The 27,805-nt window shown below is 38.9% G+C and overlaps 1 protein-coding gene across 2 annotated transcripts; it reads right to left on the reverse strand.

Annotated features, from left to right (window-relative positions):
* Positions 1-10,984: 10,984 nt before the first annotated feature.
* On the reverse strand, positions 10,985-27,430 carry ehmt1a (euchromatic histone-lysine N-methyltransferase 1a). 2 transcript variants are annotated; one of them, XM_017691209.2, is made up of 24 exons: positions 27,331-27,430; positions 26,768-26,879; positions 25,559-25,986; positions 23,526-23,610; positions 23,309-23,415; positions 22,697-22,931; positions 22,193-22,338; positions 21,749-21,892; positions 21,145-21,362; positions 20,955-21,029; positions 20,738-20,820; positions 20,514-20,617; positions 19,866-19,988; positions 18,542-18,643; positions 18,278-18,382; positions 17,477-17,631; positions 15,714-15,881; positions 15,287-15,431; positions 15,114-15,191; positions 14,347-14,462; positions 14,104-14,190; positions 13,235-13,313; positions 12,909-13,084; positions 10,985-11,749 (listed from the first exon to the last, which is right to left on the reverse strand). In XM_017691209.2, exons 2-24 carry the CDS (start codon positions 26,790-26,792, stop codon positions 11,539-11,541), a joined length of 3,195 nt encoding a protein of 1,064 aa, XP_017546698.2. In that variant the 5' UTR covers positions 26,793-26,879; positions 27,331-27,430; the 3' UTR covers positions 10,985-11,538. The 2 variants fall into 2 exon arrangements, with proteins under 2 accessions (XP_017546698.2, XP_017546697.2); XM_017691208.2 differs by having other exon boundaries at positions 20,514-20,620.
* Between the last annotated feature and the right edge of the window lie 375 nt (positions 27,431-27,805).

Here is a 27,805-nt window from a genome sequence, read left to right on the forward strand (position 1 = left end):
GTAGACATGAAACATTTTTATGGGCCATTTATTTCATTCTTTTAATGATTTTATGTGTGAATTAAGTATAGCATTTGTTGTAGGGTGCCTAAACAAGAATCTGACGTAGAATCAAAAACAGGTTTTGGGTATTTTTAAACAATTCTTTCATATATTTTAAGAGTTTTGGGAGTTTTGACACATTGTGCTTAATACAATTTTGCACCACATTTTAAGGGTTGCAGAAATAAGATGGAAAGCACTATGTAGGGGGTGGCAGCTGCCACCCTTTGACACCCCTTTGATCTTTCCCTGCTTTTGGAGGGCCATCAATGGAACTTGCCATTTAAAAGCTGTATTAGAACGAGAGGACAACAGTCATGGAGTCATTGTAACAGTGACTGGAACTATGGATGGTTTGAAGGTTTGAAGGTTCAAACTAGGGAAATGCATTGTGTTAAAAAGTAGTGGCATTAAGTATTTATCATACAACATTGATGCCACTAGTACATACGCATCTGGACAGTTAACCGGGGCACATACTCCGGAAGCTCATTTGTTAAGATGATGTGGTTAAAACCACCCATGAACATAACCTGAAAATAGACCTGTACCTGCTGCTCTAAGCAGTTCTAAAATGAGGAGATAAGGAGTTAAATATGAATGTGTTAAACATCAATAATGTATCCAGGCTGCTCTGCATGTGAGGATGTCAGGAACACTGAAATGGAAACTTCAGTACTGATAACACAGTGTATACAGAAAAATAGTATACAAAAATCCCTTTATTCCCTTAATTATTTCGATCAGCATTATTGCCAACAGTATCGAGAAGCATGATTGGAAAATATATTTTTGAAAACCTATTAGAAAAGTGTAAAAATCTGAACAGCATCTTGCTCAACAGCTTTTTCCTAAACTTGGCTATGTTCAGACCATTAACTGAACATCTGTTCAAGCCTCAGCTGCTCAAACACATCACTCATTAAATGTAGTAGATTGGTGGCATGCTATAAATAATACCTCTTTTTCCCCCCCAAGTGAGAATCTTCCCATCCTCCTAAAGCCAATCAATTTTGAGATATCATTTCATCCAAAATGAAAATTAAATTTTAATATGCTGTAAAATGTTTTCTACTGCATTAAGTTGCAATACAACCCATTGCAAAAATGATGGAATCGCCAATCTTGGAGGAAAATCTTTCAATTGTTCAATTTTGTAGAAAAAAGTTGGTCACAGAGACATGCCACAAAACTTTTTTTTTCCAAAATTCCAACCTTCTGGCATTAAGAAAACAATAAAAAAAGAAATAAATATAACTGTTGTAGTCAGTCAAAATTGTGTTTGTAGATCAAGTAGAGGAAAAAAATATGGAATCACTAAATTCTGAGGAAAATATTACGGATTCATGAGAAAACACTGCACCAATAGTATTTTGTTGCACCACCTCTGGCTTTTATAACAGCTTGAATTCTCTGAGGCATGGACTTAATTAATGACAAACAGTATTCTTCATCAATCTATCTCCAACTGTCTGTTATTGCTGTTGCCAGATCAACTTTGCAGGTTGCATCCTTGTCATTGGGCATTTTCTTTAATTTCCATATGCCAGGCCCACTAAAGTAACAATTGTTTTCGGACCATAAACAGTATGATATTTTTCCACATTTTGATTTGTTTTTATCTCATGTCAGATTTATCTGATATTAGTGAATCTGTAATTCACAAATATGTAAATGCACACATTATGGTATACAGTTACATGAACAACCTTGATCAAATTACATTTTTTGTGATTTTCTAAGCAAAAATAAGGTAACATCCTCTACAAAGAACTTTAATAATAAAACATTTTCCTGCATTTGTTATTGCTGAGTTTAATATATTGGAAAAAATTTAATGTAAAATATGAAATGTGCCATAACTTTTGCACAACCATATTTTATGTGTAAAAGACATTTTAAACTGGAATGAATTTATATGCGAGTCTGCATGAAAGAAATTATTCGCTTTCAGCTTTTGTTCCCTGTTAAAAGTTTCTATTCATTGACAATAAGAAAACAGAACGGAGGGCTGAATTGATGAATGGTGTGATGAATGGATGAAAGAAATGAACTGACGGACTGATGGATGGCTAGAAATGATGGATGTACTGATTGATTCACTGATTTATGAACAGCTCTTGTTCCCTGAAGAAGGGCCTTACCAGAGCTCCTCTCCAAGCCTATATGGCTTTTCTGGAGAAGAGAACGGCACGTGGGAATCACAGGTCCTCATGCTTGGTGAACACTCGCACAGGAAACAGATTGGGTTCACACAGGTGGTTCATAAACCTGCTGACATCGCTGTAGAACTGGGCATCAACACCAACCTACAAAACAAAGATTAAAACCATTCAGTCCAGAAAAAACATAACACAATAGAGAGGTACTTCACTACCTACAGCACACCCTGCTGGCCAGATGTATTCCAAAGGATCTTGAACAGTGTTTAAAATTTCATTAGCACTGTAAGCACGAAAGTCTGTAAAAATGACTTTATTGTCCAGATTGAACATGTATGAGTCGTTTTCCTTGATGTTCACTCATCCAGCTGAAATGATCTCACCAGCAAAGCCACTGGGCAAATGTATTTGACACAAACAGCATGAAATTTATTATGGATGAATAATTAATAATAGCCATTACGGTTCCCTTTGCCTGCTACATTTCATGTTCAATTAAAATCTCTCTCTGCAGAGCTCTGATAGTTACTATTTAAGGTGTTGGGCATGAAAAATCCACAGCATATTCTATTTAAATAGTCCAACAGCATTGAAATGTTTCCAGTTCTATACATCTTGCTGTCTTACTCATTAGTACAATGACGCATCAAAAAAATCAGTCCCTTATGGGTAAAAAACAATTGCTTTAATGGAAGTAATTGCTTTTAATGGATATGAGAAGGAGGCCATACTTGCACCTGAAAGTAATACCCTGCAGAGATCTCACACCTCAGCCTATTCTGAGCGTCCAACTCCAAAAAGAGTCATTTCAATTTAAAATTTCATCTTTTGTAAAACCTAACTATTAAAATGCACATTCACATGCCTATACAACATCTTAATATACTTAATAACCACAGCTGGGTGACTGGGTGGGATGACTCATTCAAAAGCTTTGCATCTGAGAATTGCGGGGAAGAAGAAAGCATTATAACCACAGTCGTTTCCGGCACGTTCTCCAGCTTGAGCAGGCATGCTTACGCTCAAGCAGGAAGAGTGTATCTTCTCTACAGAACTTCTGCAATATGCCCCATCTGAAAACAGTGGAAAGAACAGTAAGGATAAGAAGCACAAGTAATAAGGATAAGAAGGACAAGCACTTCCAATCAGGCCAATGGCTTTAAGGGATTACAGGGAAAAGAAGTGCAAGAATGGAATAGCAGAACAATCCATTCAGTTATTCACGTAATGAAAGCTTACACGGTCACTATCAATTATACAGGCAATCAAGAAATCCAGTAATTATTTTAGGGATGCACGATGATATCTGTAATATCTGTATCAGCAGATATTTGTTTAACAATTCCAGACTTATTACATACTAAGGATTATTCAGTAACTACAGGGACTTCAGTGTAAACTGGTTGAGCTATTCTTAGGTCATAGTGTGTAATAAAACTTTGGGCTCACCAAAAGGCCCTGTCCATGTAAGGGGTTAAAAATATTGTTATACTTCCATCTGATATTGAATATATCTATTGTACTCTGGAAGAGCAAAACATTTAGGTAGGTTGGCCTACTGTGCTAAAATGTCAGTTTTACAATTTTGTTCATTTTACTGCATTTATAACCCTCTATAAATAAGGTTTGTATTTTAACTCAGGTCCATGTGGAATTCTGATGTATCCTCTTCAACATTGACCTCTTCAGATATAGAAAATGGGTAACACTTTATTACCTCAACAGTGGTAAGAAAAAACTTCTTTACAGTAGTCCAGCCTTCAGGTAATAAAGACATGAACAAATTTCCCTGCATCCTGCAGGGCAGCAGTGCCCAATCCTGGCCCTGGAGATCTACCGCCCAGCTGAGTTTAGCTCCAACCCTAATCTAACACACCTGATCCATGAAGGCCTTCAAGTGCATCGGAATATATGAGCCAGGTGTGCTGTTTCTGAACTCTCTAGAGTGGTAGATCAGGACCAGAATTCCACACTTCTGCTGTTTGGATTTTTTTTACTTAGCAATTTTTCAAACATAAAAGAAGGCTATTGTAGTAATATTGTTTGCATTGGTATCAAAAGCTAGATCAGAATCGATCAAGATGCCATTTTTCACAGATGTGCCTGATGCAAGTGAGAAGCTACCAGGATTAGGCATTTAATCCATTTCTAGCAACTTTTGGACCAAGACGGCCCACTGCTGTTTTGTCAAGCTGAGTAGGAAAAAGCTATTTTATGTCCAGTCTTATGTCTTTCACACAAGTCTCACACTAAACAAGTTAGTTTGCGATCTGGTTTGGAAGATGTATACAATTGTGTGGCATCAGCACAGCAGTAGAAGTTGATGCCATGTTTACCAACATCAGAACTCAGTTGTAAGATATATGATGCAAACAGCATAGGTCATAAAACAGACCCTTGTGGAACACCATACTTTATTATTGCTAACTGCAACTACAAAGTTCTTTACAAACTAAAAGTGATCAGTCAGGAAAGATCTGAACCAAGAAAAGGCTATTCCTGAGATACCTACAAGTTTTGTTCTAGGCTGTCTAGTAGCATACTGTCAAATTCCAGACTAATATCAAGCAAAAGAAGTAAAGATACATAGCCTTGGTCAAAGAATAACAACATGTAGGAAAGTGGCATGCTCCATCAACCTGCAGAGGAGCTTCTCTGCCCTTCTGGGCATGAGTCAGCTTCTTGCTTGTGTTCAGGATGGTCCACACTTCGGAACTGACACTACAGCAGTCCAGAGAACTCCCATGTTACAGACCTGAAACTCACCTCTCTTAGCTGAGGGGGCGATCTATGACTACGAAAGAAGCCACGAAGTGAGAAAATGAAGCACATGACTAATTGATCTAATGGCTGAAATAAATATTTCAGGACTACATTTACACTGATATGAGTGAAGTAACTTAATGAAAAGAAAGCAGACATGGAAGCTTACTTTCCATCCTACAGTGCTTCCAAGACCATCTCCAGTGATAGTTTTTTTATTCAAGGACTTTGAGCATTTGTATCAATCCATTCATCATGAAATTTCCACACAATATAAAGAGAATCTACTGTGTTCAAATGATGTAAAAACTTGCAAAAATGTAGATACCATCATTATTCAAAAAAAAAAAAAGAAGTAAGTTTGTTGCTTTTGGGTTTTTTTTTTCTAACCATAAAAAACGTTTAATTTAATGAATGACCACTTTGAATAGGAATCAAATAAATGTAATCTCTGACTTTTGCATAGTGTGGCATTTTTTAGGCAACATTTTCTGTAAAATAAATTAAGGAGCAACACGGTGGCACGGTGGGAACCTCACAGCAAGAAGGGACTGGGTTCCATTCCCTGGCCAGGTCACCAGGGTCTTTTCTGAGTGGAGTTTGCATGTTCTCCCCATGTCTGTGTGGGTTTCCTCCAACAGTCTAAAGACATGCAGTCAGGCGAAGTGGAGATGCTGAATTGTCACTTGGTGTGACTGACTGTCTGTGTGTCAGTCCTGGGATAGACTGCCAGCCTCTCCAGGATGTTTCCTGTCTTCCAACCAATGACCGCTGGTAATTTCCAGCACACTCCGTGACCCAGAAGGATGAGCGGCATAGAAGATGAATGCATAAATAATCTAAAATTCCAAAGCAGGTTGATGCATTGTTTTCATTACATTTATTTTACAGTACTGTAGTGACATTTGTGTATTTTAGTAAGTAATAAGTAATATATAATGTTAATAAAAATAATAAGGAAATATTTCAGATTTCAGATGCATTGAATGGTTTCCTAAAAACTTATTGAATTATGTCATGGTGAGGTCAAATATTTACACCCTGAATAAAGAGCATAGAGTCACAAAGCATAAAGCATGTAACTGTGAACTTACTCTGCTGAAGCTGAGTCTCTCATCTCTAGCAAGGCAGCTGTGGTGATAAGCAGGCATGGCAGTAAAAGGGTCAACTTTGGGGATGGTGACCTCTTCAGTGAGGGCAGAAAAGCTGGCAATGGATCGCTGAGGCACAGCTCTGGTGGAATAGGTGAGATGTGGCCATCTGGCTGGGTCTCCATGAAAAAGAGTAAAAAAAAAAAAAAAAGCCCAGTATGCATTATATGCACTGTTTTTTTTCTTCTCTGTAATAAAATTTGCTGGACAGTATGAATGAAACAAATGAAGTGCACTGATTCAGGCTGAAGCTTTTGGCTTTGATAGCCTTATAAAATATATATCTTTATATATCCTTATACATAAAAACACAGTAGAGAGCAAGATCAGCACTCCAAGTTCACGATTATGTATTCAGCAGCATGAGTGCCAAATCAAGTCTTGTTATTCAAGTCCCAGAAGACAGTTTTATTAAAACATCAACAGGATCTTTGACAGTAAAATGTATAAACATGCCTAAGTCAACATCATTGAATATTCGTATGGATCATTTATTTATGGGGAATGAAAATGCTCCAAGTTTATAAGTCCCAGACTTTGCCACACCTCCTCCCTGCTCAGAACCTGGGCAGCTACGGTGTTTGACCACACCAGCTTGGTGGTCCTCACACAGCACCAACAGGGGACCTGGAGAGATCTCCTGCTTCTGGATTGTCCCTCTGATCCAAAATCAGTTTTGGACAGACAGAGGAAGGCAGTTGATTTAAATGATGAATTAAAACTGACTTTCACCCTTTTAATTCAGTAATTTAGCTCCAGCCATATTGTGCAGTAACCACACTGAATTATTCTGTAAGCACTGAAAGTAACTCAATGAACATTTACATTATGTAGTTATGACCTGAAGGGTAGTCCCACATGGAGACATAATTCAGGTGAATATTTCCACCTCTACATTTTATAAATGTTTGGAATGAATATCAGCCCAAACAGATACATACATTAAAAATCATTTGGCATCGGCTCAATATTGTTACGTCTCATCCTAGCCAAGTATCATGGCCAACTATCTGATAAACAGTCAGACAGCCAGAACAGGTACTCATATAAGCACCTGTAATACAAGGTACAGAAGTGCATTGTCTAAGGCAAGACTCTCAAATTAAAATGCATGCGGCATTGAACAAAACTGGAGCAAATACAGCCTTCATTTTAATGCTGATCATCAACTCTGACTACTTTTTTTTTCCAACATGTAAGATCTTCATACACCGATCAGGCATTACATTATGATCCTTGTTTGCACTCTTGTGTCCACTCACTGTCCACTCTATTAGACACTAGCTACCTAGTCAGTCCATCTTGTAGACCTAAGTTAAAGACAACAGCTCATCGTCTGCTGCTGTACAGTTTGTGTTGGTCATCTGTGGTCAGAGGATGCTGCCCACAGGACGCTGTTGGCTGCATATTTTTGGTTGGTGGACTACTCTCAGTCCAGCAGTGACACTGAGGTGTTTAAAAACTCCAGCAGCACTGCTGTGTCTGATCCACTCAGACCAGCGCAACACACACTAACACACAATATAGTAAGTGGAGCAGATAAAATGGACAATGTGTAGAAACAAGGTCATAATAATATTGTTATGACTGATCTGTGTATGTTAATCTAAAATATATCCAGGCACATAGTCAGAACAATTCAGAAAATCATAAATGTAGAGAGTGCTTGCAAAAGAATGAATCTCGATGGCATTTTTTAATCAATTAAAAAGTCTTTATCGCAGCATATCTATGGACAAAAAAACCTTGCAATGACAGTGATATGAATAGCACTTGTTTAGTCCTATTACTTTGCTCGAGTTTCTTTCTGATACAGAAATATATATCACAACACAAAATCAACAGTCCAAATAACATCAACAGACAAATAACATCAACAATAACATAGAAAATGCATAGAAACAGAAGCATGTGTGTGTTAAAAAGCAGGATATGCCTACAAATTTAACAACAGAGGGCGCCAATGGGCAAAAATGAAGATCTTCACTTAGTCCAAGAAAAATAGCTTTTCATTTATAAACTTAACACGTTACATTTGGTTAAGCTTCTCTTCTCTATAACCTTTCCCATACTTAATAAACCTAATTTTTTAACGTAGAAAAAAAAAGACCTTTCCTGAACAACCTGCTTGTGTTAATAAGCTACAGTCAACTCTTAACTAAGGCCACCTATATGTTAAATGTTTCTGATAAAACAGCCATTAAGTGTAGGGACATGGTAGAGGTACTTTATAAACTACATGTCATCAAATGGGGGTCAGTTACAAATGTGGGAATACTGTAAAGCACCAGAGTGGACATGGTTACCTTGAGTGCATCTGGAGGAAAAGCCATTTGCACTGAAGGATTAAGTGTGTCAGTGTGGACTGCTTTTTGAATTGGGCACCAAACAGGGCAGCCAATCCGAACAGGGGTTATTAACATATGGCCAAGCAAAAATTAATTGTGATTCTTGGTACAGAAGATCCTACAAACATTTTAGGTGGATTTAAAATACAAGAAAAACGTAGGACACGGCCCCTTTCAAAGATAATTGAAATAAAGTGTCCTCTAACCTTTAAGTAAAATGCCCAGCTCTATATAAAACAATATAGGGCATCTGGAGGAAAAACAACTCAGATCACATCTCAGATCCACCAACATACTTAACAGTGAGGATGAGGTTTTTGTCTCTTCTGACCACAGATTTCAGAGACTAGAGGAGGCTTTGAGGGCACAAGTTCCCGAGTTTTGGGAGCTGTTGCACTGAACACTCTGCCGCCACCGAAGGACAATCCGTAACAAGGCACCCCAAGTAGACCTGAAGCGGGGGACCTAAGTGTACAGACTAAGAGGTAGGAATGATGTATGGAGGAGCAAGCCCAAGGATGACTTTGAAGGTTATGGGCAAAAACTTATACTAAATTTGGAAGGAAGCAGGTTGGACAACAAGTGTAATGAGTGTAGAGCATTTAGCGGGAGTTTTTTTGCTGAATCACTAGCGATCGCTTAGTCATCTTATCATTAAGAATTCTCTTCCATGATTGCAATATTTATAATGTCATTATCACAAAGATTTAATCTTACTGCAGTAATGATGTATGCATTATTGAGAGAAGCCCCATCACCAATATATTAGCATGAAATTGTTGTTTTTCAATCAGACATGAACAGGCAGAACTTTGTGAGAACCATCTTAGTTATTATAGTCACTCAAGAATGTAAAACAAAATATATTTAAGCATTTACTTAACACGTTTCTTTACAACTGGGCTGGCTACAAACACAGGTCCAAAATGACATTATATATACCCAAGATATCTGTGCTCTCAGATAACTTTTACCAAGGACTTTTTCAAAGCTTTGTAAATACACGGACTCTGTAACCTTGTCCCAACAATCAGCAGCCAAGGGCTCCTCTAAGCAACCGCCCAGCACTGAAAATTAAAATAATCGATGCCCACAAAGCAGGAGAAGGGTATAAGAAGATAGTAAATCGTCTTCAGGTAGTTGTTTCTTCAGTTTGTAATATTATCAAGAAATGGCAATAAAAACAAAGTCAAGAAAACTTTGAGAGAACAGCACTTTGGATCACTAGAAGGACAAATCACATTCTATTGAGCAGTTTCACCCACACAAATAAGACCCTCATGGAAAAGTCAACAGAAGAAAACCTTTCCTGCGTCCTCAATACATAATTTAACATCAGAACTCTGCAATGGAACAGCTAAACACATCAGAGGACATGTTTCCAAAATGCATCAGGACTGGTTTATACATTTTAAGTTTATATATCATAAATACAATTTATGTGCTGCAATAACCAAAGACACCAAATTTCATGAAAAGAACACCTCGCCAATGACTAAGTAGGAGGGTGGACTGATCGATTATGCTTTGGGCTTGAGATGCAGCCAATTGCATAAGGGACATTTGTAGAAGAAGAAAAAAATGACTCAATTAGATTGAAGTCTGTTTTTAAAAAAGAAACGCTGAAAAAGAGGATGACTCCCACAACGGGACAATGATCCTAAGCACACCTCAAATTCCACAACACTCTGGTCTGACGAAACGAAAATAGAACTCTTTGGCAATAACTCAGCTCATGTTTGAAGAAAGATGGGTTGTGCTTATAATCCTAAGAACACCACACCCACAGTAAAGTGCACAGGGGGAGCATCATGATATAGGACTCTCTGCAAATAGCACTGGGACATTGCACATCATCAAAGGAAACATGAATGGAGTGCTGTACAAAGAGAACGTATATGGGAAATCTCGGTCAAGAAAGGGGAAAAGATGGATGTTTCAACAAGAAAACGACAACATGCAGCCAAAATAATTTAAACACAGTATCTGCAAAAAGTAGATGGTGCTTGCATCTCCTCACTTCAATCCATCAGAGGGACCCTTCTGAAATTAAACATGGTTTGCCAAGAGGAACTGACTAAAATTTAAGCACAGTACTGCCAAAAGTTGCTTACTGCTTTCCATGGACTTCTCGAAGCAGTCATCACCAACAATAGGTTTCCAATGAAATACTAATACCATTCATTTGAGGTGTTTGAATAATTTTTCCCCATCAGTCTCCCAATAACCTTACAAATAAATGTAATACATGACTCTATAATGCTGATCCAGGTATGCCTTGCATGTATAATTCTGTGTGCATTGGCATTGACATACGTAACCAAAAATATCTGCATTGGCCAATTCTAAATCTCTTTGGTTGATTCATGTTTGGAAATGAAAACAAAACATGATTTACAATACTTACCATTTTTGCATTTCCGTATTCAGCCTGTTCTGCACTTGATGATGAGCTCTGAAACTCCCAATAACACAATTTTCTGATAACAATGAATGAAGACACAGCTTTTCAACTAAATAAAGGAAAATATATACAAAAAAAATCTTTATTCGTCACATGATTAGAATCATTGCCAGTATTGAGGACATGATAAAATTGGGATGATTAGAAAAATATATTTTAAAAACCTCCTCAAACGGCATTAAAATCTGAACAGCATCTTGCTCAACAGCTTCTTCCTAATCTTAGCTATGTTAAGGCTTTCAACTTAACATCTGTACAAGTCTCTGCTTCAAACACATCAGTGATTAATTGTAGTAGATAACATGCTAAAACGAAACTTTTTTAATCGTGTTTTTCCATTCCACTTAAAACAATTGACATAATTTCATCCAAACAAATCTCTACATTTTCTATGCTGTAAAATAAGCTTCAAAATGTTTTCTACTCATGTGCAATAATCTAATCTGTGCATTTGTATAAAATATCCAATTCATGAAGTTTGATGAAAAAATTAATGAAAAATTTACAGTATATTGACATGATCGGTTACTGTCAACAAATATGATCATATAGTGGCACATAAAACAGTTCATGGCTGCAATCTACAGTAGTTGTTCTCGAGGCAGACCTCACGGTTGGGTTACTGTTCTGGCAGTGCTGGCCGAGTGAATGCGCTCAGTGCTGGCTACCTGAGCTGAGGACTGGACAGTGGGCGTCTGGGCTGAGCTGTTCACATGGCTGCGGCCCAAGACAGCCCCCGAGTGCCTGCACTTCGGAGAACCACACTGACAGCTGAAATACTTCCTCTTGATCTCCCAATACTGATCTCCATAGTCAAACCTGGGAAAAAAAGAACAAACAACAAACTGGGATTAGAAACATTACAGGGAACAAAAACAAGCATTTTTTTCCCCATACATCATCATTTAAACAGCAATAATATCAAAAGAAAAGTCATTTAATGTTTTTTTTGTTGTTTTTACTCAGGACACTTGTAGAGTGTAGAGAAAGACTGGAAAAAGTTCATACTGCCCCTAAAAAGCAAACCAGCTCTACATTTACTCATTCATGCCTCCTGTGACCTTGCTTCACACAGGGCTTTACAGTGGTGCTGAAATCTGTAAAGGACACATTGATATAGCCTGATGGAATTCTCTCCATTTAGAGAGAGAAGGCCTTCCTCAACCCGCAGCGGGAACAGCAATAACAGCTTAGAAGCAAAAAGACTGACTACTCTTGTTGACCATCACAGTTCATCTTGAACAAGGCCAGAGTGTCTGGACCCAAAGTGATGTGGGCTGCAGCCTTCTATCACTCCAGCTGCACCATCACTCAAACACAAATGTCTCCACAGGACTAGCCCAGGGCATTTGTGGAGCTCTTCTAAAGCATGGTAGCTTCTTGACGCGTGCTGAAGAAGTGGGCAATCCACTTGCTCTACCTGCTGTCAGGAGAAGCCCAGCTCGCTGCCCAGCAAATGGCACAAATATGTAATCCTTCTGTAGTTACTCAGCAACATAGACAGTGCCTCAGAATGCTGACACTCAGAGAGTTTGGCGGACCCTTTGCCTACATGCAGCAGCTATGGGACTTATGTCAAAGACAAAATTGTTGATCTGGTGGTGCTGATGCAGCTGAGCACTCATCTGCCAGAGGAGACAGCTGAGCAGTGCCACCGACTGTCATCGCTTGATTACGGCATCCAGCTGACAGACCACCTGCTGGTGTATCCAGGGGTAGGATGCCCTTCTCTCTTATCTCTCTTATCCTTGATCCTCAGAAGTGAGAAACACTTCCTACACTGTTGTGTTGTGTTCCCATCCTTCTGCACTCTGTATAGATGAATGGATAAGTAATAACCTGATGGACTGATGGACAGCTAAAATGATGGATGGACAGATTGATTGATGAACAGATACAGATCAATGCATTTTTATCTGTGCATCATTGATCAATGCATCAATGCGATGCATTTTTCTTCACTGAAGAAGGGCCTTACCCAAGCTCATCTCCAGCTTTTATGGTTTTGCTGGCGAAGAGAGCTACACGTGGGAAACGCAGGTCCTGGTGCTTGGTGAACACTCGCACAGGAAACAGATTGGGTTCACAGAGGTGGTTCATAAACCTGCTTACATTGCCATAGAACTGGGCATCAATGCAGTAGACTTCACCAACCTACAAAAAGATTAAAATCATTAAATCCAGAAAAACATACCTCAATTTAGTGGTTAGGTACCTACAGCACACCCTGATGTTTTCCAAAAAGTTCAATGGTTGACAAAAAGTGTTTAACATTTCATTAGCACGCAAGTCTGTGAAAATGACCTTATTGTCCAGATTGAACATGTACGAGTCGTTCTCCCTGACATTCGCTTCTCCATCTGAAATGATCTCACCAGCAAACCTGCACACAAAACAAATCCACTGGTTAAATGTACGACACAAACAGCATGAAAACAGAACAAAAGAGGCATTCCACCAATTTTTAAGGTTAAGATGTGAACAAAGTAGAGTGGTCTGATGATGAAAATCTCCATTCTAGAGAAATGTATAGAGTTAAAACTGTTCATAGTCGTGGTGACAGAAACTAGGCATAGGAAGTATTTCATATTTCTAAAAGCTCCCTCCTAGAAAGTCATTAAATGAAATGGTAGCAAATGGTGATGCCCGAGACATTGTTTTACAGTTAATTAAAAAATGTGTGTTCAGGCTAAAACTTTGTTAATGTATACTTGTCAGAGAAGAGCATACTATTTCACCATTTTTAACATTATATAAAACTACATAAAAGATTTTGTTCTGGTAATACTGCTATTATTATGATCTCTATACTTGTTGCAGACATTACAACCCCTGGTTCTAATCACCATCACTGTAAAGGAATCAGAGTTTCTGCATCAGTCTGAACTACTTTGTTTACCTCTCGATGATTCAGAATGATACAGAAATTTTTACAAACCGGTGGACTGACTTTACATAATGTGTCAGACATGCACAATGCTCAATATATTCTGTTACAATAATCAAGCAGTGTCTAAATATTCCCAGTTACACACATCTCATTGGCTGACTTAAACAAATGTTTTATCATGACTTTTCAAAAAAATAATTTAAAAGGATAATGCTTAACAATAGTTTCATACTGTTACAAAGCAATGTAATTGCTTTTAAGGGACGTGAGCAGAAAGCCATACTCGCATATGAAGGTTCCTTCAGGAATGTCCTGCAGAGCTCTCACACCCCAGCCCATTCTAGCAGTCCGGAAAACCTGCAGCCGTACCCTATTGAGATAACAGCATCAGGAAATGTTCAATTTAATTTTATCTACTCTAATTCTGAACTAGTAAAATGCACTCAAAACATTCAGAAGCCTATGCACCTTCTTAATTACTTAATAGCCACAGGCTGGCTGATGACTCATTCAAAAGCATTATTACCGGAGTTGGTTCTGCACCACTCTGTTCCGGCACGTTCTCCAGCATGAACAGGCATGGTTACACTCAAACAAAAAGGGTGGATCTTCTCTAGAGAACTCCTGCAACAGACGCCCCTCCTGAACACAGCAGATAGGACAAGTGATAATCAGGACAAGAATTTACAGTGAGGTGACCATGCCTATGGCTTTCCAGGATTACAATGTGGAGAAATACAAGAACTGAGCAGCAGTTAAAGTTCAAAGGCCTGAAAAATCTGGTGGTGCCAAGGGTAAATCAGTGAAGATACCATTAATGCTGAGGAGTTCATACACATTTTGGAGCAATGTATGCTGCCACGCAGTCTTTCTCTGAGACATCCCTGCTTGTATCAAGACAATGACAGGCCACATTCTACATGAGTTACAAAAGTTACAAGAAAAATTCCACTATCCACTTACTTTAACAATTGGTTTCCTCAGTTCCAAAACGATTACTGAGAATTGTTAAAAGGTGATGTAACCCAGGGAAAACATGCTCCTGTTCCAACGTTTTTGGAACCAGTTGAAGTCAACAAATTTAGAGTAAGTATTTACGCAGAAATACAATACTGTTTATTAGTGAAAATATGAAATATATTGTCTTTGTACTTTTTTTTTTAACTGAATATCGATCAAAAAAGATTTCTGACTAAACTAGCAAGCCTTAGAAAGAAACCTCACTTCACTGATGTTGCCAAATATGTATATAAATGGGTGTGTTCATCAGGCTCCATTTCCTGACTGACTTACCTTGTCATACCAACAGCGCATGCTGAGCTGACCACATATACAGTTACTCGAGGAGCAGTCATCTTTGCATGTGCAGTGCTTTAGCAACAGAAAAAAAAACAGATACACAAGGAATCAGATAAAAATCAAGCCCCAATTGTCTTGATTGACATGTGTCTGTATTACCCTCTTACCTGTAAATGTGTGATATTTTCATCGATGTTCACCTGAGTGGTGAAACAGTTCTCAGGGACATACTTAAAGTCATTTGGACAGGGCTCTTGGTCCACTCCATTCACACAGGCCACAGGGACCTCCTCATAGCCACGCGACAGATCTCTGTGCAAAACCATATTATATAAACATCAGAACGCATGAAAGGCAATACAAACATCAGTTCTTCCAAGCTGAAGTACTGGGGTCAGAAATCAGATTTAGATCAGAAATCAGGAATATTAGCTTTGATTTTTAAGCATGCAATTTCCAAGTACAACACAGCACAAAGTTAACACAATAAATACTGATATGAGAACATTTAATTATCTTACTGTCTTATAAAGATGCAGTACAAGTAAACAGCATTTAAAGAGTTGTGACAAGAGACCAAAATGATCCAGCAACCTGCAGAGGAGCTTCTCTCCTTGGCTGTCTCTGCCTTTACGGGCATCAGTCAGCTTCTTGCTGGTGTTCAGCACGGTCCACACCTTGGAGTTGACATTACAGCAGTCCAGAGGAGTCTCTCCATCCTTGTTCTTTAGGTTCACGTCTGCACCTCGCGACAAGAAAAGCCTGCAGAAAAGCATCAAATTACAGCACTTCAAACTGTAATTATCCGTGTTTCAAGGAGTTACACCCTTCTCCCAAGAGAGGAAGAACCCTTATAGTACCACACATCTGGTATATGGGTCATTTTAATAGTGTTTCAAACTGGGGGTCAGAAAAGTGTTAAAAAATGAAATTTCATTTAGCATGCATTGAAATCTACTTATATATTTCAAAAATTCTGAATATTTGTCACTGTCACAGAAAATCAGTACTAAGTAAAGTTAGTTAAAACAAAAGCAATAAAAAGCCATTGTTTCAGGGATATCAGGAATGGGTTTCAGGAATATTTTCATCATGTGAATTTCTCTAAATGAGATGTAGGAGTTCAGGTTTTCTTTTTTAAATGTCAAAAGCTGAATGCTACTTCTGTTTTAGAGAGTCTGTTGGGTTCTTGAGTATAATTGTTTCTCTATGAATCGCTTTTTCAGTGTGTCTAGTGTGTGATGCATTATTTTCAAAAAATAAACATATCTAACAAATAAATGTCAATATTTAACTTGGACTCTCCCTGGCTTTGACCCACTCCTCCTCTCTCAGACACATGCAGCTAATTTCAAAGACATGCAGCGCATTTCAAAGACATTAAGATTCCCATATATGTACCACTTTGATCTGTTTCCCCATTTTTGAACCTTGCTGTGTCTTGCTGTTCTGGCTCTGCCTTTGCTTTTGCCTGCTTGTATTTTGACCTCTGCCTGTTAGCAGTACAAAGAGTATTGGACTGCCCTATAAAAATTCACTTCGCATTTGCAATCTGCTTCAGCCTCTACATTAGCAATGAGCTACCATCTCTTACTTTACAACTAAATCAAGTGGACTACCAAGATAGGAGTGTTCAACAGACCGCTACCATCTGTAACTGTAGAACTATAAAGCTCTCCTATAAGGTAGAATTATATTATATATATTAGAGCAACATATTTCCACTTTGAAATTGAAATGAAGTGGCATATTAGATGAAAATATTTTTAAGGGGTTCCCAAGTGGAGCAACCATCTACACGTTGGCCCCATCATCAGGAGATCGCGAGTTCGATCCCTGGTGATGCTACAGCCATCCATAGTCCAAGAGAGCACAATTGGCCTCACTCTCTCTGGATGGGTAGGATGGCCAGGACTCAACACGATGCTAGTCAGCGCAGGCATCTGTTAGCCGACATAACAGATCTGTCGGTTGGCGCTTTCCTCCGAGCGCGTTTGGTTGTCCCGTGACGTTGCGTGAGCGGTAGTTCAAAAAGAAGTGGTGGCTGATTTCACAGGTCTCGGAGGAAGCCTGTGCTAGCTTTCACCCTCCTAGCATTGGTAGCATCGGGTGATTGGCGAAGTCCTAACTAGCGGGTGGAATTAGAGATGACTAAAATTTGAGAGAAAATCGGGTAAAAAAAGAAAAAAAAAAAATTTAAAAACGAAACTGTTTTATTTTTCATTGTACCAAACTGTGCTAGACGATCATGACTCATTTCGTGTAACTGAGATGGGTTGGCCTTAGGTATGTAAACACAAGCATAAACAAAACTGCTGTATGCTTTGTCTGTTGTTGGTCATCCGCTCCAAACTCACATGACACAGTCCAGCTGGGTTTGTCTGACCGCGATGTGCAGAGGCGAGTCTCCATGGATGTTCACAGCGTGCAGGTCCGACCTGTTGTCCAGCAGCAGCTGAGCGATATCATCACAGCCTGCGAACGCGGCCCAGTGCAGACAGATATTCTCCTCCTAGATTAGAGTCAACATAATAAATCACTATTTAAAAAACACATTATTTTGAGATTGCATCCCCTCCAAAAATTTTAATACACTCCTACATGCTATTTACACCTGCCACTTCATGCATCTCATATCAAAGGTGATGTGGACATTTATTTACATTCTATAAACACAAAGGTATCTTGCTTAGACAAATATGATTTGCATCACTGCTTCTTTTCCCACATTACATGGAAATCCTGGAAGATATTTTGTTATCCATGATTAATTTGACAAATGGAAGAGCTTTGTTTATAGCACCTACACAGTTCTGTTCTAGAGGAGTAAATATTGTAAAGATTACTTCTGCAGCTTGAAGAAAAGGCTCAGCTGCATCTGAAGTGATTTGAGTGACCAGATATCATTCTCAAATGCTTGCTGCATTTACACTTGGCTTTTTTGACAATCAGATAGCTCTCTGATTGGGCCACGTGATAAAGTGTACATATACTCTTGGACTAAACAAGATAACTTCAGTGGAGAATCCTTGCTGAATCTTTGTGATTTTATATTTATATAACAGTCGCTAAACATATAGAATAATTCCCTGGAAACAGAAGCTCATTTTAAACTCCAGGTTTGCTGTGTAAAGACCCCATAGATTCCATTCACCTACCTTGTCCCTCATATGGATGTCAGCTCCCTTGGCAATAAGCAGCTTTACCTGCTCTTTGTGCATGTTTTCAGTCGCCCAGGTGATCGGTGTCCACCCTCCATCATCCTGACAGTAATGAGTACACAGAGTCATTCAATCCGTCTGCACAGTTACACACTCTACATGTCATCAAGCATAAGCACACCCATTTCTAATAAATATGGTCCCTGAGGTGAGATCACCATTTCTACTATGAGACAATAAAATACACAGTATCACTGTTACCTTACAGTTGACATCTATAAATGAAGCAGACAGGAGAAGCTGCAAAGTGCCAGTGTGGCCTCCTCGAGCCACCATGTGAAGACACGTAGATCCTCTTATATCCTGTGAGAAATAAACAACAGGTACATGTTTAACACACCAGCATGATGTGAAAAGCTCAGATAGAACTAAATTTACAAAAGGCAGACTTGCTTGTCTGATAAGGTAGTGCACAGAAGTCAAAGATCACTTTTTATTTATTTTATTAAAGTTATTCATTTTTCAACATTAGGCAAAAAAGCAAACAGCATTTATTTCACAGAAAATTACCCAGAAGACTCAACAAATAAATATAAGAATAATGTTTTCTATGTTTAGTTGTTGAGCCTTCTTAGTAATATTCTATGAAAAAGGGCTGGGTTGTTTTTATTTTAAATGATACTGAAAAATAATTAACTTTATTTAATTTTATTCAAAGGTGGTCTCTACCATTATTCAGAAGGCTCAATACCTAAAGATAACAATAGAAAATTCCTTTGCCTTTATTAGAGCTTCCATTATGTTTAGAAGATTTGCTTTTAATTGTTTTTTTTTTTTTACAACAAATTTGTTGGGATGTTTTCCCCCAAATCTGCAAAATTCAGTCACACAAACTGATTGCATTTTCTGCTGCTCAAGATCCAAATAGTCTCAAATAATCTGTCTCTTAATCGGTTCCTAAAACCTTACTCCACAATTGTCCAGTTTCAGTGTTTGTGTTCTAGTCTATTGCAGTCTAGTACAAATTTCCCCTCTTTTTTGTCTACTTCTTTTTCTCAGTAATTTTCTCAAGGGATTTTCCCCTTTTTTATGAAAGTGGATTATCTTAAATGTATTATGCTTTTAAAATTTCTCCTTTAGCTTTTTTTAAACGCACATGAGAAAAAAATCTGCAAGGTAGTTAAGGTGTGTTTATATCTTTGAATGGTAAAAATGAAACTGAAACTTTTAAGCTTTTGACTGACAAAATATCGATTTTACATCATATTCTACCTCAAGATCATCAGTTCAGTAAGAATGAACTTGAGTTCATATGTTTGCTAATTACAAGCAAAAGCTAACATACACAACAGTAAGTATGTGTAATTTATGCATGGAAATTCATACAAACTGAAAGGTGACGCTTTTAGTCCTAGAAAAAGCATCACACCTTAATAAAAGATTCTGTTCTGGAGCCTGTTCTGGACACAATGCAGATTACTGAAAATACTGAAACTGACTTACTCATGTGGTGAAGTACAACTAAATTAAGCTCCAGTTCAAATTCCTATAAAATGAAATAAAGTTCCAACAGAAAGATGCATACCTTATGTGCTGTGGACGCCCCAGCTTTCAACAGGTACTCCACCGTTTCCATGTGGTTGTTCTCACAGGCATCCATCAGAGGTGTCCGCTGCTGATTGTCACACATGTCCAGGTTCGCACCCGCCTCAGAGCAAAACAGAGATAGAGGCCTTCAGAAGCGTGCTCACCTTCTGTGAGCGTGCCTTCCAAGAAGCAGGCATATTTGAGATTGGGGCTGCATGATTCTTTATTAAATGAGAATCATGATTGTTGGCTAAAAATTGTGATCTCAATTCCCACATAATGATTCTGTGAGTAAAGAATGCTAGGATATGTACATTTCTTAAGTTCAAACATTACATAGCTTGCAATGTGTGCATAATAGTAGAACAGAGATCTAACCACAAACATAAATAAATCACATTCTAAAAAGAATCTGTAAATCCACATTTATTTAAGGTCACACAGCATTGGGTCATGGCAAAAAAGGAAACATGGCAGCTTTATGTTTCAGCATAAATGTTGCAGAATGTATGTTTTCTAGATTCAAACTGCAACAGAACTCAAATCAAGACTGTAATCGTAAAATGACTAATTACTGTATTTGTTTTTTGGGATTGGTAATGATGTGCTATGTGAACGTTAGTAGTGTCATTAGGCCTCAAAATACCTGAACTAGAATGTGGCAGATTTCTTTGTGGCCCTCAGCAGCAGCCGCATGGAGAGGAGTACGCCTCCTCTCACTTTCCATCTGCAGGTTCGGGTCCACCCCTTCTACTGATTCGAGCAACAAACCCCAGAAAACAAGACTTTCATTCAGAATTTTTAACAGATGACCTGAATAAGCTACACAAACATCGATTCTACACAGATAATTCACAAATGGCACTTTACCAAGCATATGCATGACTCGCTGAAGCTCGCCTCTCTTAGCTGAGAAGTAGAGCTGCTTTGGGGGAAGCTTTGACTTCTTGTACCTTAGAAAGACAAGAATTTATTAAATTAAGCACTTGATGAATTGATCAAATAGCTGAAAATGTTTCAGGACTACATTTACACTGCTATTTGTGAAGTTTCTTAATAAAAATAAAGCATGGATATGGAAGCTTACTTTCCATCCTCTAGTGCTTCCAGGACTGTCTCCAGTGACTCTGCTGCAGGTTCCCCAGGCTTCGCAGGAGGTTTTCTGCAACACATAAGGCGGTATCAACAGATCACACATACACTCTTTGTAAGCTGTTAACAAGGAAACAAGGAATGTGAAGAGCAAAGGAACAGCAACAACTCATCTGTAAACTTACTCTGCGGAAGCAGAGTCTCTCTTGTCTCTAGGCAAAGCAGCTGTCGTGATGGCAGGCATGGCTGTAACAGGGTCAGCTTTGGGAATGGTAACCTCTTTAGCCTGGCTTGCCTCCTCCCCACAGTGAGGGCAGAAAAGCTGACCGCGGATCACTGAGGCACAACTCCGGTGGAAGCGGTGAGAAATGTGGCCATCTGGCTGGCACTCTATGAAAGTTCCCTGTAAAAGAGTCAAAAGTGCATCATTTTTTTTTAGTCCCTAAAATTTCCTGGACAGTATGCATAAAACATCTCAGACAATGTGCAGTGATGTCAAACATTTTAGATGAAGGTTCAAGCTTTTACGTCCTATTGAATAGGAATGCACAGTAGAAAGCTAGTTCACCACTGCAACTCATTTACAATAATGTATTCAGTAGTATGAAGCCTTATTACACCAAAGACTCCCAAGAGTCAGTTTTATAAAAACATTAACAAAACTACTGACAGTGAAAATTATAAACATATCCAAATCAATATCATCGAATATTTGCATGGATCATTTACTTATAGGGTAAGAAAAAGCTGTAAGTCCCAGAGATCCCAAACTCTCCGCCTTGCACTTACAGCCCTGCAGAAGAAGCCACAGCCTGGGCAGCTCTGGTGCTTGACCATACCAGCCCGGTGGTCCTCGCACAGCACCAGCAAGGGTATCCGTAGAGACGGCCGCATCATCTCCTGCTTCTGGATCGGCCTCCGGCATAAATTCAGCTTTGGATGGGCAGAGAACAAGAGTGAAAAGTGATTATCTGAAATTGACCTTAACCCCTTGAAATGTAGGCTTACTATTCAATAACTGACTACTACAAGACATTTTGTAACTACTATGAAATTAATAATGTGAGTTATGCAGGCATGAGAGTGAGGAACTGAAGTAGAACAGAGGTAATAAGCAAAGAAGATTTGTAAAATAAGACAGATAAATAGAAAAAGAAAGAGGAATAGTGGTTAGTAGGGAGGGAATGAGAAAAAAGCAAGAATAAGAGAATAAAAAAAATAAAGAAAACATGCCTTTCCATCTACACTCTCCACAGCCATGCACTTTCCCTCTGCCAGCGTTACTACATCCTGGTTCCTAGGCGTCTCCATGCGGCAGCTGCAGAGTGGTGGCTCCAGCATCTCATCTGCCTCCATGTTCTCTTTATCTTCAGGCAAACCTGCGAAACATCAGCCAGGCTAAAGTTTTCTGAAGGATGATGGGTAAAGGCCAAATGGTGTTTCCATCTAAGGTTTGGCACTTAACATGACAATTAGACAACCATGATAACAATTAACACAGGTTGAAACCAGATTGTTATTTGGCCCTTTGAGATGTCTCAGTTGTTCCCTTTACCTCTTATAGTGTGTTGTCATCTTGGCAACTGCTGTATGCACAAAAATAAGTACAAACAAAAACATTCTAGACTAGATTTAGATACACAACAGATGGAAAAATAAACTATAACCACTAACAGTGCAAGTGTGGCAAGCGTTCACCCTAGAGTTGAAAACAGCCTAGCTGTCAACACAGAGTACCTGTGCGTATAGCTGTGAACATGCTTTCCTGGGCCAAAGAGTACAAAGGAAGCTCTGTGTATTCTTCACAGACATTCTGAGGAGCTTTCACAGTTTCATTCTTGTTCTGAGATTCAGCTGTAACTCCTCCAGCTGTTCTTCCACTCTGTTTCTCTTGGTCATCAAGTTTGGTTCTGGGTTTGAAAGCCTCCTCGAGTTGCAACTGCACCCCTTTAGTCCCATGCAACACCTCTTTCTGAGGAAAGAAAAAATATGATCATCAGTACAGGCGTATGATGCAATGATAAAGACTAAGAATTCAGTCTGTTCACATCACACAGGTGTGGTGTGGAGTTGCAGCATGGCACAATCACATAAGAGGTGAGCGGAGACTTTTTACAAAGTCAGAGAATCTGTGTTTCTCTTGCTTCAAGATCACTTTTAATACCACTCCATCACACCAGCATGTTGTAACGATTTTTAATGCAAGAAATACTCTAAAAATGACAGCCAAAAAGTAAGAATGTATGACATAGCTTCACTTTTGTTGAGCATGACATTAAAATCCCCTTCTTTGCTGATAACACAGTTCTATAATATGCAACAATTTAAGATAACAAGAAGACTGCTCACCTGGCTGTTTGAAGAGGGTAAAGTGAGATTCTGCTTAGCTGAAACTTTGGTTTTCTTCTTGGGAACAAAATTGTACAAACCCATCTTCCTCTTCTTTTTCCTCACCACTACATAACCAAAAAAAAAAGTGTGCAGCATTGAACAATGCAGTAGTTGGCACTGCCTGGCTGAAAGAGAGGCTAATCTCCTTTTACTCTGAAATGAGGGTAATACTGACCTGCTTGTGGTTTTGCTGGGCCTTTGCGCTTCTGAGGTAGTTTTGACTGAGGAGGTGGTGAAGTGCTTTTTCCAGCATTCAAGATCTTTATATGTTAAAATAAAATCAAACTGTCAAATACCATTATATGCTGACTCATAGTACTGAAAAGGGTCTGGGATATGTGCCAACTATTTGGATACTGCACTGAGTGGCCATATTTCTTAGGTACACCCATCATGTAGGTCATTTTGGTTAATGGCCATTTTTTAAGAAACGCCTACCATATAGGTGCACTTGTAGGTTTACAGTTACTGACTGCAGCCCATCTGTTGCTGCACAGTTTATCAGCCCCCTGTAGCCCAACAGTCAGTGGGAAGGGGCCACCATAGGATCACCACTGACTACATATTATTTAAGTCATGGTAGTGACACCAAAATGGCATGTGGTATGTTAGTGTTTGTGTTACTGCATTTTTTTTATAAAAACATGTAGACTTACTGGCTTCTTTATTACTCTACTGTATTGGTACACAGTTACATACTACAAATCACCTTGTTCATGAAGGACTAGATCAGTGCTTCTTTTATAAGGTGTGTTTGCCCTGGACTACATGATGTGTCTCAGTATGTTTGCCTGAGTGTGCATTTTAGTACAAGAGCTGGTCTGATTTTACTTTTTGGACATATTCTGAGAAGAATCTATTTCTTGAAAAGGATGACTATGCTTTCAAATGTTGAAGGTAAAAGAGGAAGAGGGCGACCAGCAATAAGATGGGCCGATACAATCAGAGGAAGCATAAACATGTAGCTCTATTTCTACTTAAAGACAAATGACAACATAGTTACTGCTAACTGTGTAATGAAACACTTTTTCCTCTTGTATAAATATACTTACATAGAATATGCTGCTGTCTGAGTATAGAAAAGCATGAACCTAACAAATATACCCATAATTACAATTTCAACCAATCAAAATTTTAAAAAGTAGAGCTGACATGATTGACCAGATAAATGTGAAGCAGAAAAGGGAGGAAGAGCTGACGTAGTCAGGTGGCCAGTTTTAAGGCAGTTCAGCTGTAGACTTAAAAACTTAAACTTAAAAAAAACCTAAATTCAAATTTTGACTATCTGGAGGAATCTCTGGTGGAAATGTGTACTTGCATGTAACATGCAGTAGAACACTTTGTAATTCTGGACGTGCTCCTTTCACTTGCCTGGAGTGCATGAATCTTGATGACTGCTTGCGCATTGAAAGAGTATTCAAAGAGAAATCAGTCTAGGTTTCTCTTCCCAGGATGCAAGTGAATCATCTATTGTTATTATATCTCCATCAGTATTATATTGGTTTTACATTTGAGACATAAACACTAAACCAGACCTACTTTTTGAGACTCTGCGTGTGATGTTAATATGTATGACATGATCCAAATATCCACTGACAAAATCAGACCAGACACCTCAGACTTTTAAATTAATACTTCAGGCTTTAGAGGTTGACCCACAGAAGCGCAGGCACACCGTACTTTAGTCTTTTTCCCTCTTGACTTCTGAGTAATGCTACACTTCTTTCAGTTACAACAAAAATGTCACAGTGTCTGCAACTAAATAATAAAGCAAGCACAAATATTACCTTAGCAACAACTATAACCACTATGTATACAATAACTGCTTCACACGTTTGGATGAGTAATTATTAAAAATGAATATTATTTATTATAATAATAATTTTCCCCAGTGGGTATCAAATCAGACAAACTGAGCACAAAAAAGACGATCTACAGCCTCTAACTGTACATCTATTGATACACTTGGTAGAGAGGAGCTAATAAATTGTGAAGAAGGACTACAGCCAGTAACAATAAACCTACTAAATGCACCTACTCGGTCAGTGTTTCTGACAAAATGGCCAATGAGTGTGTATAAGGAAGGTGGACCCATTTAACTGGAAACCCAGTGTATAATACAAGTATTCTGCAAGGATAACAATGCTAAAAAGCAAACATGCCATCAAATGTGGGAATACTGTCAATCATCAGAATGAATGCACTTACCGTAAGTGCGGCTGGAGGAGAAGCTGGTCTGACCATGGTCTTCCAGGCCAGGCGTGACTGTACAGGGGTAGAACTTTTCCTCACTTCCTCAGAGCCCTTTAAAGCAGCCCCGCCCCCTCCAGTCTCCCCAGAGGCTCCTGCACACAAAGCCTGCAAGCTCTTCACTGCATCAGGCGTTGCGTTGCTGGATTCTAAGCTCTCTGTCATGCGAAGCTGCTGCATTTCTCGGAGAGATCCTTCACTGCCTGAGGTGATATGGTGAGGGGAGGTTGCTTTTGCTGCGGCTTGTCCAGAAACTGAATGATGGCCCAGTTCTGTGCCTTTCTGCTCATTTACTGGCAGCTGTTGTCCACCAACCTCTGGGCCTCCACCCCTAGGTGTGGACTTTTTTCTCCCCCGCCTTGAGGGATCACCAGATTTATCCATACCTTAAACAATCAAAGAATTGCAAACAAGAATATAATGATTTCAATTTCATTAGAAACAATTATTCAATGGAAACCACTGTCAATGATCTAAACTAAAGGGTAACATGGACAGAGGAGGAGAGGGCAGGGCTATGGCATGCATGCGCATAGACTGACTGCTTTTCCTAAAGCTGCTTATTAACAGTAAATGCTTTTAATCTGCAGTTGTTTATATGTTACACACTGGAAAAGCTCCATTTGAAAACTTCCATTAGAAACAAAACACATATAACTATTTAAATATTGAAAATGTATTTACTTTTGACTTCAGAAATGAAAATGAAATTGAACCTGGAAATAGAAGATTTCATTACACTGTTAGTTTCATCATTAGAAACTTATGATGAAAGCACTACAAAAAAAAACAAGGCACAAAAAACCCTCTCCATTCAAACTGCCATAAGATAAGATAAGGCTTTATTGTCGTTCACATCACATGTGGTACATGAAGTAGAATGAAACATTGTACTCACAGTCAGGTCACTTAACTCCCAAAGTAATAAACGATAAACAATAAATAGAAGGTGCAAATAAATGGGGTGGACACATAACAGCAGCATGGACCACAGCAGTATGAGTACGAGGTAGAAGGTGTACATCTTAATACTGGTAATGTATAAAGTGACATGTGTAGGGAATATATATGGTTATGGCCAACATAGGTCTGTATATGTTTATGGTAATATTTATATTTCATATTTATATCTTTATATGTAACATGTGATGCATTCATTGAACTCACCAGCTCTTTTGGGTTTGGCACTCATAACTTGGACCAGCAGCTCCTCCCTCCCTACTGCAAAACCCCACAGGGCAGGACTGGACAGCACAGAGCCAGTGGACAGTGGAACCAGCTACAAACAGAAAAAAGTGAAATTAAACTAGGTCGGTAGAAAACGTCTCTTACAAGTTACAGGTGTTTTTACATTATACACAATAGCCACCACCATGCAGAGCTCAATCTTCCCCTACTGACACACATTACTATGACAACTAAATGCCTTTACAGTAGAATTAGCTACAGGATTTTACAAAAAGCTTCTTCACAAACGAGATATTATAGGAGCCATACACTGACAGAATTCACAAAAAATGTACAGATATTGTCCAAATGTGAGGAACTAGCTCTCTGCACGACTAAAGAAAGTCCACACTCTGGTTAGCTAGCTGGCTAACTCCCCAGCAGCGCTAGCAAAACCAAATCATCAATCAAAACATTACAGTCGGGGCGACAGAGCGAGAACAGCAAACTGCCAGACGGGCGAAGGGCGTCACATTCATGCACGTATGGAGTAAAATTAGTACCTGTTACCCGAAAAAGGCCTGCATTTTAGGAACAAAGACAAAAACAAAGAAAGTTTGGAGGTTGGCTTCCTCTCTTCATTTCCCTCCAGCCTCTAACATGCGCTCTGTGATGAGCCACGCGGCGCCCCCTGCTGGTAGTGCTTAAAATGTTGCCAGTGTTGGACTGTGGCCGTGAAGCCCACCTACACTGTACAGCCTATTTCTCTTAATTGATCTCCAGCATCCCCCCGCGACCCTGACGGAGAAGCGGCTTAGACAATGGATGGGATGGATGATCTGACTCTGAACTCGTACTACGTGTGCAGATTTTCAAAACGTTGTTCCCAGTGGTCACACATACTTCCTTACTTTACTTAAAGGGAAAAAAAAAAAATCACATTTTCCACATAATTACGTTGTTAAGATGTAAACAAATTGGCTTGATATGAAGTGTTCTGTTCTAGGGAGTTAGAGGAGATAGGAACCAGACATCTGA

Source organism: Pygocentrus nattereri, chromosome 20, assembly GCF_015220715.1.
Source record: "Pygocentrus nattereri isolate fPygNat1 chromosome 20, fPygNat1.pri, whole genome shotgun sequence".
NCBI lineage: Eukaryota > Metazoa > Chordata > Actinopteri > Characiformes > Serrasalmidae > Pygocentrus > Pygocentrus nattereri.